The sequence below is a fragment of the Osmerus mordax genome, chromosome 21, assembly GCF_038355195.1.
Source record: "Osmerus mordax isolate fOsmMor3 chromosome 21, fOsmMor3.pri, whole genome shotgun sequence".
In the NCBI taxonomy this organism is placed as follows: domain Eukaryota; kingdom Metazoa; phylum Chordata; class Actinopteri; order Osmeriformes; family Osmeridae; genus Osmerus; species Osmerus mordax.
Window position 1 is genome coordinate 5,297,522 of NC_090070.1, and position 17,944 is coordinate 5,315,465.

Here is a 17,944-nt window from a genome sequence, read left to right on the forward strand (position 1 = left end):
TCCTCCCGTCTCTGCTCTAACTCCCACTGTGCTCTCTGCTTCTGCCTCCACTCTTTCCACCTCTGCTCAGCCTGCCTCTCATCTGCCTGCTTCTTCTCTGCTTCCTTTAGCTCTGCCAGCCTTTGTGCAGGAGGCTTCTGTAAGGCCTTTCTCTGTTCCACCCATCTTTTAATTATAAACCTCCGTTCTGCATCCTTCTGTGCTGCCTGCATCTGCTGGGCCCATCTGTGTTCTGCCAGTCTCTGTGGCCAGCTTTTTTGTGCCTGCTTGCGTTCTGCCTTTCTCTTATCCACCTGCTTCTTTTCTGGAAATCCGCTCATGTTCTCCCTGTTTTGTTATTTGGAAAAGAAAGTGAATGCTACACAGACGTTTATCATACACAAGTATGTTACTCATGTCGACCAGCAGATAGGACACATTAGAAATGACACATTGCTTTGTGACATCATTGCTAGATTGTGACAACATTCTGACCCCTACGCTCGACATTTCAATCTGACGTTTTTCAAACATGCAATTTCATTTCAAATATGTAACATGTCGCATTTACCGTCAAGTGACATAATGACTTGGTTTACGCCATATACCCTGCCTGAACTGCCTAAAAAAGTCCCTGAAAAGGCCATTCATTTTAACGGAAAAGTTGAAACGTCGCTGCCTGAATTTGCCTATAATCTATAAATGTACGAATCACATAGGGGAACGCATACTATAACCAGAGATGGCGCTAGATTGTTGTAAAACTGAGGCGCACACCGACAGAAGGATCACTTTTGCGCTTGTTCGCTTAATGAATATTAACTTTTTTATCAACGTTTTTTCAATCGATCTCAAACGTTGTGCTTAGCCTAAACATATTTTCTCGTAATCGAGTAACACAACGTGTAGGGTAGGCTATACGGATCATACTCAATCTGAATACATTTACATGATTAGCACATATCAAATTGATTATTTTAGCGGGACAATTATTTGTTTATGATGACGGTTAGCATTTTATCCATATTTTAAATATCTAATCAATTATGACTCAATGTTTGAGCACAACTCCTATGAATCAGTGGCATGTTAACAAACAAGAGCACATGAAAAAGGTATAGGCTTACTTCTAGATTCAGAATAGCATCCTGCTTGTAGACGTGTCTGTACAAATCGTGGTACAAATCTATAATGACATGCACAGACATTCAACTGTACTCATCTACTATGATGATGTCGTCATGGACCCCATTTGTGACATCATCAAAACAGGCAGGAAGAAGGAACAGAAAACCCATAGACATATATACATAGACGTCTATGTATATATGTCTATGCAGAAAACCTGCATAGTGAAACTGTCAATTAGTTAATGGCATTTTAATGGTCCAATAGAACAACAAGCTGTTTTGCCTACATCTTTCTACAGTAAACACTAGTGAACCTGTCAACATGTATAACAGAACCATGAACTTTCTGAAAGGAGTTGTGTACAAATAATATCAATGTTAGACATTGATGGGTCTCTTATGGCCTATATAATCTGGTGTGTATTTTTAAAATTCTCATTATGTTTATTGTATGCACCTGCCCCGCCATAGTAAAGTCCTTGTTTGTGTACACTTACTTTGCAAATAAAGCTGATTCTGGTGTTTGCTGTACCCCTTGAGGACATGGTGAGCACCACCCTTAATCATTTATTTTAGAAAGCTGGATAAAAATTTAGAAAAATACATAAAAGGATAAATTGCTAAAACATAAACTTTAGTAACTGTAAAGACTTATTGCAGCATTCCACACCATATCAGACAGTATACATAACTTGAACGTTATCAACAACATCAAACTTCTTTTTTTCTGTGCCTGCAAAAGCTCAATTCAAAATGAGAAAGAAAAATCGTTCCTCATTCGCCAGCATCAAAAGAGTATCGAAAGTGTATCTATGAAGAGGCAGCTGAATAGCCCAACCAAGTAGCAAACAAACCTTAAGCATATGATTGCTCACAACACAAACTTGCACACACACACTCGCCATTCTTGGGCCCTCTGTTCTCTTCTATTTCTTTATTTTACATTCTGAGTGTGTTGAGAGCCGGTACTAGAGTAGCAGGTTCTGGTCTGATGCTCCTTTGATCTGGAGGACCTTCTAGCGATGTACTTTCTCTTCTTTACATGCTGCTGGTCTTTCCGTTGCTTGTTGGACACCTGAGACTGAGAGAATTGAAAACTGGAGTTAGGAAGGTTGAACTACAGAGGATCAAACAAGGTGTTGGTGAAACTCTTCCTGTCATTGCTTGGTTGCACTGAACAGGAATAAAACTAAATGCAAAGTAGTCTACATTTACTTTATCTTTGTGGGATTTTCTTCACTCTGGTGGTTTCTTTGGTCTGCATTCTATTGGTCACCCTGACAGTTAGGGCAAAATCCCGAATAGGGTTGGAATTTTCCAAGAATTTTCACAGTTGAAAGTCCCTTTCCATGGGAACTAACAGGAATAAATGGGAATGAACTGGAAATTTGTCAAATTGCGAGTCAGCCTATAACTGGGAACTGAAATGCAGGTGATAAAACCCATCTTGCAGCATGATCTTGGTTAAAACAACCAGATTTAATGCAAATTTGGTCGAATTTCTACCGTGTCCATTCCTCAATCACATGCACACAACACATTACTTACTGAAATGTTATTGAGTCTCAATAATAATGTGAGACACCCCCTGCATGGACAGTGTATTCCAGACTATTGAAGCCACACCACTGCAGGTGAGCCAAAGGACTACATCCAGCCAAACAATTTTCTTGTCAATGAAATAATGGATTCAGGTTCTACTCAGAAAATACATCTAAAAAAGTAATTATATATTTTTTTACATCGGTATTAGTTTGCATGCATGTCTGCTTATAGCCAAACTAAATGTTTTAATTTATGTTTATCAAACAGTTTGTATAAATTACCCCGAATTTGAAATTAATTCCCCTTGAATTTCTTTTATTTCCTGTATTCCCGCGAAGTTTCCAACTTTTATTATTTCCTAAATTACGCTGCTTAATTAACTTCCTATGGAACGTTTCTGGTAATGTACCGGAAATGTTCTGCCCCTTTGCAACCCAAATCCTGAAGCACACTGGCCTTGGCAGGACTGGGCCATAAGCTCAGCTTCCACAAGCCACTCTGGTTTAACGATGGCAACACTCAGCTGGAACAGGTTGTCCTCTTTACCTGAAAGATGCAGTACAGAGAAATAAATTAATACACACTGGATTACCTGCAAATTCTCCATTGTGAGAGGAGTGGTCTTTGACCATAAGAGCATTCAAATAAGAGGTTCCCCTATCCCCCTTCAGTAGTTCAAAATGGATCCCTCTATTCTTGAGGGAGCTCAGGATAACATTGTCCTCTTCAGAGGGGCTGGGTGAAGAGGGCTTCCCCCTGTCCCTCTGACTCTTCCCAAACTCACACTGCTGCCCTCTTGCTTCCTGGATATTCTGAAAGCAAAAGATAGAAAATGAATTGTGCTTTTCTCATTTAAAAAAACAAAACATGCCGAGAACTCCATTCCTGAACCGCTAACTTGACATAAAAGTACTAGTAAATTGAAGGTCCACCTAGTTTTTAAGTTGTAAAAAGAACTACATACAGAAAATAGCAAGCCACCGAACATTCGCTGAGTCATGTAGTTTTATGTCTTAAACCAAATATTAGCATCATTATAATAATGGTGCCTCAGTGGAAGTTTGGAGTCACAATTACAGTTTATCTTGAGTCTTTCGAGATTGTAAACTTTTTATTATTGGTACATTTGATTACCATTTCTTATATAGGCACTTCCAGGCCTAACACGAAGCACTACTTTGTTACATCATGAGTTAGAGGGCCTACCTCAAAGTGCAGCAAAGCAGGGCTCTTAGAGTTGTCACCAAAGAAAGGGATGGACCTTCTGTAATAACTGGCCAGATCTAAGTACTGAGGTCTTGGTTGTGGGGCGAGGCCAGTTCTTCACCACCTCTACCTTCTTACTTTGGGCCGTAAGGAGCCCACGGCCAACAGAATAGCCCAGGTATTGTACCTTCCTTTGATCCGCAAAACATTTCCTATGATTGGCAACCAGACCCGCTTCACGATGGGCACTCAGAACTCGTCGCACCTGGTCCCGATGATCCTCCCAGTCCTTCTAGTGGACTACCACATAATCGAGATAGGCTGCCATGTTCCGCTGCTGGGGTCTAAGGACTACGTCCAAAAACTGTTGGACTGTGGCTGGGCTCTATGGAGGCTGAAGTGGGGTGCTTCCCTCCATGAATGCCAATTCAAAAGTAGGTGTGAAGCAAAAACTAAAGATCATAATCACACTACAAAGCTACCAAAGTCAGTTTGGATCATCTGGATCTGGCCAAATTGTCCACATCCAGAAGAAAAATAAACATATGGGGCTATCTTAAATGAATCACTGGTATGAAATGATATGGAAACTTGACTGAAAGAGAAAGACCCCTTGTCAGTAAAATTTACATTGTCATTTAGCAGACGCTCTTATCCAGAGCGACTTACAGTAAGTACAGGGACACCTCCCCGAAGCAAGTAGGGTGAAGTGCCTTGCCCAAGGACACAACATCAATTGCCACGGCCAGGAATCAAACTGGCAACCTTCAGATTACTAGCCTGACTCCCAATGGTCCAACTCCCACATTACCACTCAATCCTTAGCGCAATGATGAAGAATACGTTCAAAACTGGTAAACAAATCGTATTGGGTCCAACTACACATTGTAGGCCTATGTGTATCCTATGCTCAAAAACAAAATCAACGGCAAGCACCATGGAACATCCATCTTATAGAGGAGTGAGTGGCTCTGAAAAGAGCCTTTGGGTTGTTATTGAACTGTCAAATTGCATCCGTTTACTTGGAGCTGGTGTACTTGGTCACCGCCTTGGTGCCCTCGGAGACGGCGTGTTTGGCAAGCTCACCCGGGAGCAACAGGCGCACGGCGGTCTGGATCTCCCTGGAGGTGATGGTTGAGCGCTTGTTGTAATGAGCCAGACGGCAAGATTCGCCGGCGATGCGCTCAAAAATGTCGTTGACGAAAGAATTCATGATTCCCATCGCCTTGGAAGAAATGCCGGTATCAGGGTGGACCTGCTTCAACACTTTGTAAACGTAGATAGCATAACTCTCTTTCCTAGACTTTCTACGCTTCTTACCGCCTTTTGTAGCGGTTTTGGAAACGGCTTTCTTGGAGCCCTTCTTGGGCGCGGACTTCGCTGGCTCTGGCATGGTTTCCTATGAACGCTTCTTAATGATATAAGGGTGTGGAGGCTCAGTTCTCACTTTATATAGAGGGAGGATGTAAATTTATAAGGCACGCCTCCCGCTCTTCACAACGTTGAGGCGATAACTCTTTCTGGACTAGCCATGTAAGTTAAACGCGCATGCGCTTCACCTCCCGCCTCCTCAATTTACCTTCCCCCGGTCGGTCTTTTATCATCCTACTGAACCTCTATAATGTGCTTTAGCCGCTTAGGGCTGCTAGCTAAGCTCGCCTTCTTTCAACACTGCTGTTTTTCAAAAGTTGGGCCCTCTTATATTAGCATAGGCGCCAAGGGTGACGGGTGTTGTCTTGGGTCTTGACTAAACCGTCTGGTGTGTGCGGTCTTACGATTACATGGTCGTGATTGTGGTCTCCCACGTTTTAAAAATCGGTTAAGATTTGAAAATTCTCAAGTCTGCACCAAGCATAAGAGCGCGAAACAGTCGCAAAGGAAAGGGAAGTCGGTGACAAGCTGGCTCATGAATGTGCGCGCGCATCGACACCGGGAAAGGCGGAAGGAAGGCATAACCTTTCTCCGATTGGATAGGACCGCACCGACTTAATGGCCAATGATATTCAGTTCTGGGGGAGTATATATTTGTGGTGCGACCAACAACTTCAATCTAGCTTGAAACTTACTGATAGAACATCATGAGCGGAAGAGGCAAAACCGGGGGCAAAGCCAGGGCGAAAGCAAAGACCAGGTCATCTCGCGCCGGGCTCCAGTTTCCCGTGGGTCGAGTGCACAGACTTCTTCGCAAGGGCAACTACGCGCAACGTGTTGGAGCTGGCGCACCGGTGTACTTAGCCGCTGTTCTTGAGTATTTGACTGCTGAAATTCTTGAGTTGGCCGGCAATGCTGCCCGCGACAACAAGAAGACTCGTATCATCCCTCGTCACCTGCAACTGGCTGTCCGCAACGACGAAGAGCTGAACAAGCTTCTCGGAGGCGTCACTATCGCCCAGGGTGGAGTTTTGCCTAACATCCAAGCAGTTCTTTTGCCCAAGAAAACCGAGAAAGCCGTCAAAGCAAAGTAATTGAGGCTAGAACTCTCGCCGTCAAATCCCAAAGGCTCTTTTAAGAGCCACCCACTTGACTTAAAAGCGCATTATGTCCTATTGTGTAGAACCCTAAAGTAGGTCGACGGCGGACATGAGTGAAACGTCATGACACTTGGTCTACTCAAGGCCGCGTCCAAAATGGTTTACCCCAGTCAGGGAATCCCATAAACGTCACTCAAAGTCATGGTGGAATGACTCACCCCATTTTCACGAATCTCTTGGGACGAAAGGGAATTGTAGTGTACAGGTGTATTATTTAAAGTTACTTTTATAGTGCCTATTCGTTCTCCCATATTGGTATTGAATGTTGTATCATTAGTCTTTTGAACCGCACAATAAACTAATGCCAAAGGCATTCATTGATGGAACGGCATTAAACATGGATCCCTCTTTAAACTGTTGATGGTTCTGAAAAGAACCGTTGGGTTGTGCAACTGGAGGAGACGGACGGTAACCGCCAAAGCCGTGCAGAGTGCGTCCCTGGCGCTTCAGAGCATAGACGACGTCCATTGCAGTCAGTCTTCCTCTTGGCTATGGCGAGTGGAAAGGGACATGTAGAACCTGCCTAAGGAGACTGTCCTGTGACGTCTACTTATTGTCAGGACACAGGCCAAGTAGGCATATGTATTTTGGACATACGGTGAACCTCAAAGTCCATTGACACCTCTTTCCTATCTAAATCTCACTTGAAACTGCAGCTGTAAAACAATTGGTTTTGAAAACGCTGTATTTGTGACGTCACAAATAAGGCATCACCTTTGTCACGCCCCAACATTTACATACAGACCAACCCTCTGGTGTTCTGGGCCAGGATCTCAGACACTAGTTTAGCTGCGCGCTGCTCTGTGTACTTCCACGCGAACAACAAAGGAGAACGTTTTTAAAGTATATTGAAAATGGACCATCGTAAATGCAGTGTTCCAGGCTATTGGGAATGCTAACACTTTTCATAATCTTCCCAAGGATCCAGACACTCCACGGGCATGGCTGATGTGAACGTAAGGTCGGAACGCACCTCTTTTCAGCAACAGCTTCATAGCAAATCCTGCTTTAGCTACATTGTCCCAGGTTTTCAAAACCGTCCTTGGTGAAATGGTTCGAGCAAATGTGTCAAGGGTCGAACTGCACAGGGATCTTCTACGCTACGGTATAGACAAACATTAGCCATGCCCGTCTAGTCAATGATAGCTAGACTCTAGTTCATCTGCTTTTTAGTCAGGCTGATTTGCAAGGAATGCAAGAACAGCTAGATAATATGGAGGACTAAAAGTGCCACAATTAATTAAATAAATAAATGTGTTCTTAAATGTGTCATGAATTAATTAAAATACCAACTCATTTAATGTAAAATACATATATAATTATTTCACTATTTAAGTATTTCATGCTACATTTCATGCTACATTTCACAACGAGTTGTGTTGCAGAGCTTCATTAATTGTGTTAAACTCGCCCATCAAAGTCAGTGGGTGGGGCTAGCGCGAATCTAGTCTGATCCATTGCGTTGGTCTGAAGTAGAGTGCCTGGATAGAGACGATGGAGGATCTTCATGAACTTTCTAGGGAGTTGGTGAGAGACATTTTAGACTTAGCGGACGATGTGGAAGCAGGACCTGCTGACCCAGAGCATGTAGCGAGTAAAGCAGAGGAACTTCTTGAAGTTTGGAGTTATTTCCGCACTTTCCGACCAAGATAGTGACTGCAAATTTAGACTCTGGTACCGGGGTGCATCAGCATCTTCCTTCATCAAATTCGCTGCTTCTCTCAGCAGCTCCGGGCAAGTTTTAGACATTTGGTCCTGCAGCGTGCACCTCGCACGCTGTCTCAACATGGGGGCTAGCAGGACCGAGTCTTCCCCTCGATTAATATTAGCCGTAGCATTGCAAAGTGCGGAAATAACTCCAACTAGAGAGGGTACAATTTCTGGGGAAATTGTAGGGTGTGCTCGCTTGCGTCGGTTGCAGGTGGGTCCGTCCCCTTAAGTTTTTCCCATCTAGTGATATTTTCAAGCATTTAGCCTACTCGTAAGAGCGTCTGCTAAATGACTAAATGTAAATGTACTCAAGAACCCCCTTTGACACAAGCAAACCCCCTTTGAAACAAGCTACTGTAACAACGTTGTCACCGGCAGTATTTCCGATGGAATCGCGATTCAAACAGTACCATCTGCTAACTGAAAATATGCCCCCAAAAACTTTAATAATCTTTACATCTATTTAGGGAGAAATGTCTCATCCAAAAGAAGGCTAGCCAAACTTGACTGAGTGAGGGGATTGTTTTAAGCGCCGGAAATGAGAAAGTTTCTTTTGACAAAGTTTAGGCTGTGGCACTGAAGCCAGCGACGCACCACACAAGCTTGAGTTTAAATACATTCTTTAATGTGACATTACTTACTGTACATGCAAGTCTTGATTTGCTTAAATGTACATGTAATCCATGCGTCGTTGCTAACGTAGCTAGCAATGATTACCCTTCCTTGACTAAAGGCACTTTTTTGCCACAAAAATGTTGTAACCTCCTAAACCGTGCAACGGAACGTAAATAAAAATACAAGCAACGCAATCGAGACCAAGACATCATTTTGACACAGGCGTTGTCTATGTAGTCCAAATATAGACGGATCCTTAGGGGGGCGAAAATAAACAATAATATATACAGTTAGGTCCATAAGTATTTGAACATTGACACAATTTTCATCATTTTGGCTCTGTATACCACCACAATGGATTTGAAATGAAACAATCAAGATGTGCTTTAAGTGCAGACTTTCAGCTTTAATTTCAGGGTATTTACATCCAAATCAGGTGAACGTGTAGGAATTACAACACATTTTATATGTGCCCCCCCCCTTTTTAAGGGATCAAAAATAATTGGACAAACTAACATAATCATAAATCTAATTGTCACTTTTAATACTAGGTTGCAAATCCTTTGCAGTCAATGACAGCCTGAAGTCTGGAACCCATAGACATCACCAGACGCTGGGTTTCGTCCCTGGTGATGCTCTGCCAGGCCTCTACTGCAACTGTCTTCAGTTCCTGCTTGTTCTTGGGGCATTTTCCCTTCAGTTTTGTCTTTAGCAAGTGAAATGCATGCTCAATTGGATTTAGGTCAGGTGATTGACTTGGCCATTGCAGAACATTCCACTTCTTTGCCTTAAAAAACGCTTTGGTTGCTTTCGCAGTATGCTTCGGGTCATTGTCCATCTGCACTGTGAAGCGCCGTCCTATGAGTTCTGAAGCATTTGGCTGAATCTGAGCAGATAATATTGCCCGAAACACTTCAGAATTCATCCTACTGCTTTTGTCAGCAGTCACATCATCGATAAATACAAGGGAACCAGTTCCATTGTTAGCCATACATGCCCACGCCATAACACTACCTCCACCATGCTTCACTGATGAGGTGGTATGCTTTGGATCATGAGCAGTTCCTTCCCTTCTCCATACTCTTCTCTTCCCATCATTCTGGTACAAGTTGATCTTGGTCTCATCTGTCCATAGGATGTTGTTCCAGAACTGTACAGGCTCTTTTAGATGTTTTTTGGCAAACTCTAATCTGGTCTTCCTGTTTTTGAGACTCACCAATGGTTTACATCTTGTGGTGAACCCTCTGTATTTACTCTGGTGAAGTCTTCTCTTAATTGTTGACTTTGACACAGATACGCCTACCTCCTGGAGTGTTCTTGATCTGGCCAACTGTTGTGAAGGGGTTTTTCTTCACCAGGGAAAGAATTCTTCTGTCATCCATCACAGTTGTTTTCCGTGGTCTTCCGGGTCTTTTGGTGTTGCTGAGCTCACCAGTGCGTTCTTTCTTTTTAAGAATGTACCAAACAGTTGATTTGGCCACACCTAATGTTTTTGCTATCTCTCTGATAGGTTTGTTTTGATTTTTCAGCCTAACGATGGCTTGCTTCACTGATGGTGACAGCTCTTTGGACTTCATATTGAGAGTTGACAGCAACAGATTCCAAACACAAATACCATACTTGAAATGAACTCTAGACCTTTTATCTGCTCCTTGTCAATGAAATAACGAACTCCCTTTATGAGGGAATAACATACACCTGGCCATGGAACAGCTGAGCAGCCAATTGTCCAATTACTTTTGGTCCCTTAAAAAGGGGGGGCCACATATAAAATGTATTGTAATTCCTACACCGTTCACCTGATTTGGATGTAAATACCCTGAAATTAAAGCTGAAAGTCTGCACTTAAAGCACATCTTGATTGTTTCATTTCAAATCCATTGTGGTGGTATACAGAGCCAAAATGATGAAAATTGTGTCAATGTCCAAATACTTATGGACCTAACTGTATGTGAGAGAACAATGGTTGTGCTCGCCGAAGGCGTGAGCACACCCAATAACTTCAAGAAGTTCCTCTGCTTTACTCGCTACATGCTCTGGGTCAGCAGGTCCTGCTTCCACATCGTCCGCTAAGTCTAAAATGTCTCTCACCAACTCCCTAGAAAGTTCATGAAGATCCTCCATCGTCTCTATCCAGGCACTCTACTTCAGACCAACGCAATGGATCAGACTAGATTCGCGCTAGCCCCACCCACTGACTTTGATGGGCGAGTTTAACACAATTAATGAAGCTCTGCAACACAACTCGTTGTGAAATGTAGCATGAAATGTAGCATGAAATACTTAAATAGTGAAATAATTATATATGTATTTTACATTAAATGAGTTGGTATTTTAATTAATTCATGACACATTTAAGAACACATTTATTTATTTAATTAATTGTGGCACTTTTAGTCCTCCATATTATCTAGCTGTTCTTGCATTCCTTGCAAATCAGCCTGACTAAAAAGCAGATGAACTAGAGTCTAGCTATCATTGACTAGACGGGCATGGCTAATGTTTGTCTATACCGTAGCGTAGAAGATCCCTGTGCAGTTCGACCCTTGACACATTTGCTCGAACCATTTCACCAAGGACGGTTTTGAAAACCTGGGACAATGTAGCTAAAGCAGGATTTGCTATGAAGCTGTTGCTGAAAAGAGGTGCGTTCCGACCTTACGTTCACATCAGCCATGCCCGTGGAGTGTCTGGATCCTTGGGAAGATTATGAAAAGTGTTAGCATTCCCAATAGCCTGGAACACTGCATTTACGATGGTCCATTTTCAATATACTTTAAAAACGTTCTCCTTTGTTGTTCGCGTGGAAGTACACAGAGCAGCGCGCAGCTAAACTAGTGTCTGAGATCCTGGCCCAGAACACCAGAGGGTTGGTCTGTATGTAAATGTTGGGGCGTGACAAAGGTGATGCCTTATTTGTGACGTCACAAATACAGCGTTTTCAAAACCAATTGTTTTACAGCTGCAGTTTCAAGTGAGATTTAGATAGGAAAGAGGTGTCAATGGACTTTGAGGTTCACCGTATGTCCAAAATACATATGCCTACTTGGCCTGTGTCCTGACAATAAGTAGACGTCACAGGACAGTCTCCTTAGGCAGGTTCTACATGTCCCTTTCCACTCGCCATAGCCAAGAGGAAGACTGACTGCAATGGACGTCGTCTATGCTCTGAAGCGCCAGGGACGCACTCTGCACGGCTTTGGCGGTTACCGTCCGTCTCCTCCAGTTGCACAACCCAACGGTTCTTTTCAGAACCATCAACAGTTTAAAGAGGGATCCATGTTTAATGCCGTTCCATCAATGAATGCCTTTGGCATTAGTTTATTGTGCGGTTCAAAAGACTAATGATACAACATTCAATACCAATATGGGAGAACGAATAGGCACTATAAAAGTAACTTTAAATAATACACCTGTACACTACAATTCCCTTTCGTCCCAAGAGATTCGTGAAAATGGGGTGAGTCATTCCACCATGACTTTGAGTGACGTTTATGGGATTCCCTGACTGGGGTAAACCATTTTGGACGCGGCCTTGAGTAGACCAAGTGTCATGACGTTTCACTCATGTCCGCCGTCGACCTACTTTAGGGTTCTACACAATAGGACATAATGCGCTTTTAAGTCAAGTGGGTGGCTCTTAAAAGAGCCTTTGGGATTTGACGGCGAGAGTTCTAGCCTCAATTACTTTGCTTTGACGGCTTTCTCGGTTTTCTTGGGCAAAAGAACTGCTTGGATGTTAGGCAAAACTCCACCCTGGGCGATAGTGACGCCTCCGAGAAGCTTGTTCAGCTCTTCGTCGTTGCGGACAGCCAGTTGCAGGTGACGAGGGATGATACGAGTCTTCTTGTTGTCGCGGGCAGCATTGCCGGCCAACTCAAGAATTTCAGCAGTCAAATACTCAAGAACAGCGGCTAAGTACACCGGTGCGCCAGCTCCAACACGTTGCGCGTAGTTGCCCTTGCGAAGAAGTCTGTGCACTCGACCCACGGGAAACTGGAGCCCGGCGCGAGATGACCTGGTCTTTGCTTTCGCCCTGGCTTTGCCCCCGGTTTTGCCTCTTCCGCTCATGATGTTCTATCAGTAAGTTTCAAGCTAGATTGAAGTTGTTGGTCGCACCACAAATATATACTCCCCCAGAACTGAATATCATTGGCCATTAAGTCGGTGCGGTCCTATCCAATCGGAGAAAGGTTATGCCTTCCTTCCGCCTTTCCCGGTGTCGATGCGCGCGCACATTCATGAGCCAGCTTGTCACCGACTTCCCTTTCCTTTGCGACTGTTTCGCGCTCTTATGCTTGGTGCAGACTTGAGAATTTTCAAATCTTAACCGATTTTTAAAACGTGGGAGACCACAATCACGACCATGTAATCGTAAGACCGCACACACCAGACGGTTTAGTCAAGACCCAAGACAACACCCGTCACCCTTGGCGCCTATGCTAATATAAGAGGGCCCAACTTTTGAAAAACAGCAGTGTTGAAAGAAGGCGAGCTTAGCTAGCAGCCCTAAGCGGCTAAAGCACATTATAGAGGTTCAGTAGGATGATAAAAGACCGACCGGGGGAAGGTAAATTGAGGAGGCGGGAGGTGAAGCGCATGCGCGTTTAACTTACATGGCTAGTCCAGAAAGAGTTATCGCCTCAACGTTGTGAAGAGCGGGAGGCGTGCCTTATAAATTTACATCCTCCCTCTATATAAAGTGAGAACTGAGCCTCCACACCCTTATATCATTAAGAAGCGTTCATAGGAAACCATGCCAGAGCCAGCGAAGTCCGCGCCCAAGAAGGGCTCCAAGAAAGCCGTTTCCAAAACCGCTACAAAAGGCGGTAAGAAGCGTAGAAAGTCTAGGAAAGAGAGTTATGCTATCTACGTTTACAAAGTGTTGAAGCAGGTCCACCCTGATACCGGCATTTCTTCCAAGGCGATGGGAATCATGAATTCTTTCGTCAACGACATTTTTGAGCGCATCGCCGGCGAATCTTGCCGTCTGGCTCATTACAACAAGCGCTCAACCATCACCTCCAGGGAGATCCAGACCGCCGTGCGCCTGTTGCTCCCGGGTGAGCTTGCCAAACACGCCGTCTCCGAGGGCACCAAGGCGGTGACCAAGTACACCAGCTCCAAGTAAACGGATGCAATTTGACAGTTCAATAACAACCCAAAGGCTCTTTTCAGAGCCACTCACTCCTCTATAAGATGGATGTTCCATGGTGCTTGCCGTTGATTTTGTTTTTGAGCATAGGATACACATAGGCCTACAATGTGTAGTTGGACCCAATACGATTTGTTTACCAGTTTTGAACGTATTCTTCATCATTGCGCTAAGGATTGAGTGGTAATGTGGGAGTTGGACCATTGGGAGTCAGGCTAGTAATCTGAAGGTTGCCAGTTTGATTCCTGGCCGTGGCAATTGATGTTGTGTCCTTGGGCAAGGCACTTCACCCTACTTGCTTCGGGGAGGTGTCCCTGTACTTACTGTAAGTCGCTCTGGATAAGAGCGTCTGCTAAATGACAATGTAAATTTTACTGACAAGGGGTCTTTCTCTTTCAGTCAAGTTTCCATATCATTTCATACCAGTGATTCATTTAAGATAGCCCCATATGTTTATTTTTCTTCTGGATGTGGACAATTTGGCCAGATCCAGATGATCCAAACTGACTTTGGTAGCTTTGTAGTGTGATTATGATCTTTAGTTTTTGCTTCACACCTACTTTTGAATTGGCATTCATGGAGGGAAGCACCCCACTTCAGCCTCCATAGAGCCCAGCCACAGTCCAACAGTTTTTGGACGTAGTCCTTAGACCCCAGCAGCGGAACATGGCAGCCTATCTCGATTATGTGGTAGTCCACTAGAAGGACTGGGAGGATCATCGGGACCAGGTGCGACGAGTTCTGAGTGCCCATCGTGAAGCGGGTCTGGTTGCCAATCATAGGAAATGTTTTGCGGATCAAAGGAAGGTACAATACCTGGGCTATTCTGTTGGCCGTGGGCTCCTTACGGCCCAAAGTAAGAAGGTAGAGGTGGTGAAGAACTGGCCTCGCCCCACAACCAAGACCTCAGTACTTAGATCTGGCCAGTTATTACAGAAGGTCCATCCCTTTCTTTGGTGACAACTCTAAGAGCCCTGCTTTGCTGCACTTTGAGGTAGGCCCTCTAACTCATGATGTAACAAAGTAGTGCTTCGTGTTAGGCCTGGAAGTGCCTATATAAGAAATGGTAATCAAATGTACCAATAATAAAAAGTTTACAATCTCGAAAGACTCAAGATAAACTGTAATTGTGACTCCAAACTTCCACTGAGGCACCATTATTATAATGATGCTAATATTTGGTTTAAGACATAAAACTACATGACTCAGCGAATGTTCGGTGGCTTGCTATTTTCTGTATGTAGTTCTTTTTACAACTTAAAAACTAGGTGGACCTTCAATTTACTAGTACTTTTATGTCAAGTTAGCGGTTCAGGAATGGAGTTCTCGGCATGTTTTGTTTTTTTAAATGAGAAAAGCACAATTCATTTTCTATCTTTTGCTTTCAGAATATCCAGGAAGCAAGAGGGCAGCAGTGTGAGTTTGGGAAGAGTCAGAGGGACAGGGGGAAGCCCTCTTCACCCAGCCCCTCTGAAGAGGACAATGTTATCCTGAGCTCCCTCAAGAATAGAGGGATCCATTTTGAACTACTGAAGGGGGATAGGGGAACCTCTTATTTGAATGCTCTTATGGTCAAAGACCACTCCTCTCACAATGGAGAATTTGCAGGTAATCCAGTGTGTATTAATTTATTTCTCTGTACTGCATCTTTCAGGTAAAGAGGACAACCTGTTCCAGCTGAGTGTTGCCATCGTTAAACCAGAGTGGCTTGTGGAAGCTGAGCTTATGGCCCAGTCCTGCCAAGGCCAGTGTGCTTCAGGATTTGGGTTGCAAAGGGGCAGAACATTTCCGGTACATTACCAGAAACGTTCCATAGGAAGTTAATTAAGCAGCGTAATTTAGGAAATAATAAAAGTTGGAAACTTCGCGGGAATACAGGAAATAAAAGAAATTCAAGGGGAATTAATTTCAAATTCGGGGTAATTTATACAAACTGTTTGATAAACATAAATTAAAACATTTAGTTTGGCTATAAGCAGACATGCATGCAAACTAATACCGATGTAAAAAAATATATAATTACTTTTTTAGATGTATTTTCTGAGTAGAACCTGAATCCATTATTTCATTGACAAGAAAATTGTTTGGCTGGATGTAGTCCTTTGGCTCACCTGCAGTGGTGTGGCTTCAATAGTCTGGAATACACTGTCCATGCAGGGGGTGTCTCACATTATTATTGAGACTCAATAACATTTCAGTAAGTAATGTGTTGTGTGCATGTGATTGAGGAATGGACACGGTAGAAATTCGACCAAATTTGCATTAAATCTGGTTGTTTTAACCAAGATCATGCTGCAAGATGGGTTTTATCACCTGCATTTCAGTTCCCAGTTATAGGCTGACTCGCAATTTGACAAATTTCCAGTTCATTCCCATTTATTCCTGTTAGTTCCCATGGAAAGGGACTTTCAACTGTGAAAATTCTTGGAAAATTCCAACCCTATTCGGGATTTTGCCCTAACTGTCAGGGTGACCAATAGAATGCAGACCAAAGAAACCACCAGAGTGAAGAAAATCCCACAAAGATAAAGTAAATGTAGACTACTTTGCATTTAGTTTTATTCCTGTTCAGTGCAACCAAGCAATGACAGGAAGAGTTTCACCAACACCTTGTTTGATCCTCTGTAGTTCAACCTTCCTAACTCCAGTTTTCAATTCTCTCAGTCTCAGGTGTCCAACAAGCAACGGAAAGACCAGCAGCATGTAAAGAAGAGAAAGTACATCGCTAGAAGGTCCTCCAGATCAAAGGAGCATCAGACCAGAACCTGCTACTCTAGTACCGGCTCTCAACACACTCAGAATGTAAAATAAAGAAATAGAAGAGAACAGAGGGCCCAAGAATGGCGAGTGTGTGTGTGCAAGTTTGTGTTGTGAGCAATCATATGCTTAAGGTTTGTTTGCTACTTGGTTGGGCTATTCAGCTGCCTCTTCATAGATACACTTTCGATACTCTTTTGATGCTGGCGAATGAGGAACGATTTTTCTTTCTCATTTTGAATTGAGCTTTTGCAGGCACAGAAAAAAAGAAGTTTGATGTTGTTGATAACGTTCAAGTTATGTATACTGTCTGATATGGTGTGGAATGCTGCAATAAGTCTTTACAGTTACTAAAGTTTATGTTTTAGCAATTTATCCTTTTATGTATTTTTCTAAATTTTTATCCAGCTTTCTAAAATAAATGATTAAGGGTGGTGCTCACCATGTCCTCAAGGGGTACAGCAAACACCAGAATCAGCTTTATTTGCAAAGTAAGTGTACACAAACAAGGACTTTACTATGGCGGGGCAGGTGCATACAATAAACATAATGAGAATTTTAAAAATACACACCAGATTATATAGGCCATAAGAGACCCATCAATGTCTAACATTGATATTATTTGTACACAACTCCTTTCAGAAAGTTCATGGTTCTGTTATACATGTTGACAGGTTCACTAGTGTTTACTGTAGAAAGATGTAGGCAAAACAGCTTGTTGTTCTATTGGACCATTAAAATGCCATTAACTAATTGACAGTTTCACTATGCAGGTTTTCTGCATAGACATATATACATAGACGTCTATGTATATATGTCTATGGGTTTTCTGTTCCTTCTTCCTGCCTGTTTTGATGATGTCACAAATGGGGTCCATGACGACATCATCATAGTAGATGAGTACAGTTGAATGTCTGTGCATGTCATTATAGATTTGTACCACGATTTGTACAGACACGTCTACAAGCAGGATGCTATTCTGAATCTAGAAGTAAGCCTATACCTTTTTCATGTGCTCTTGTTTGTTAACATGCCACTGATTCATAGGAGTTGTGCTCAAACATTGAGTCATAATTGATTAGATATTTAAAATATGGATAAAATGCTAACCGTCATCATAAACAAATAATTGTCCCGCTAAAATAATCAATTTGATATGTGCTAATCATGTAAATGTATTCAGATTGAGTATGATCCGTATAGCCTACCCTACACGTTGTGTTACTCGATTACGAGAAAATATGTTTAGGCTAAGCACAACGTTTGAGATCGATTGAAAAAACGTTGATAAAAAAGTTAATATTCATTAAGCGAAC

At 42.9% G+C, this 17,944-nt stretch overlaps 4 protein-coding genes across 12 annotated transcripts; 2 read left to right on the top strand and 2 right to left on the bottom strand.

Moving 5' to 3' along the window:
• Nucleotides 1-1,344: 1,344 nt before the first annotated feature.
• LOC136965357 (histone H2B-like) lies at nt 1,345-5,295 on the bottom strand. 5 transcript variants are annotated; one of them, XM_067259480.1, is made up of 4 exons: nt 4,883-5,295; nt 3,439-3,466; nt 3,064-3,200; nt 1,345-2,190 (listed from the first exon to the last, which is right to left on the bottom strand). In XM_067259480.1, exons 1-3 carry the CDS (start codon nt 5,251-5,253, stop codon nt 3,174-3,176), a joined length of 426 nt encoding a protein of 141 aa, XP_067115581.1. In that variant the 5' UTR covers nt 5,254-5,295; the 3' UTR covers nt 1,345-2,190; nt 3,064-3,173. The 5 variants fall into 5 exon arrangements, with proteins under 5 accessions (XP_067115581.1, XP_067115580.1, XP_067115579.1 ...); XM_067259479.1 differs by lacking the exon at nt 3,064-3,200 and having other exon boundaries at nt 3,247-3,466; XM_067259478.1 differs by having other exon boundaries at nt 3,064-3,466.
• Nucleotides 5,296-5,927: 632 nt separating this feature from the next.
• On the top strand, nt 5,928-6,727 carry LOC136965358 (histone H2A). The gene has a single exon (XM_067259484.1). It carries the CDS (start codon nt 5,939-5,941, stop codon nt 6,323-6,325), a length of 387 nt encoding a protein of 128 aa, XP_067115585.1. The 5' UTR covers nt 5,928-5,938; the 3' UTR covers nt 6,326-6,727.
• A 5,271-nt stretch (nt 6,728-11,998) lies between these two features.
• LOC136965359 (histone H2A) lies at nt 11,999-12,798 on the bottom strand. Its single transcript, XM_067259485.1, has one exon. The coding sequence runs from the start codon at nt 12,785-12,787 to the stop codon at nt 12,401-12,403; it is 387 nt and encodes a 128-aa protein (XP_067115586.1). The 5' UTR covers nt 12,788-12,798; the 3' UTR covers nt 11,999-12,400.
• Nucleotides 12,799-13,430: 632 nt separating this feature from the next.
• On the top strand, nt 13,431-17,381 carry LOC136965362 (histone H2B-like). 5 transcript variants are annotated; one of them, XM_067259491.1, is made up of 4 exons: nt 13,431-13,843; nt 15,260-15,287; nt 15,526-15,662; nt 16,536-17,381. In XM_067259491.1, the coding sequence occupies exons 1-3, from the start codon at nt 13,473-13,475 to the stop codon at nt 15,550-15,552; spliced, it is 426 nt and encodes a 141-aa protein (XP_067115592.1). In that variant the 5' UTR covers nt 13,431-13,472; the 3' UTR covers nt 15,553-15,662; nt 16,536-17,381. The 5 variants fall into 5 exon arrangements, with proteins under 5 accessions (XP_067115592.1, XP_067115590.1, XP_067115591.1 ...); XM_067259489.1 differs by having other exon boundaries at nt 15,260-15,662; XM_067259490.1 differs by lacking the exon at nt 15,526-15,662 and having other exon boundaries at nt 15,260-15,479.
• The last annotated feature ends 563 nt before the right edge of the window (nt 17,382-17,944 follow it).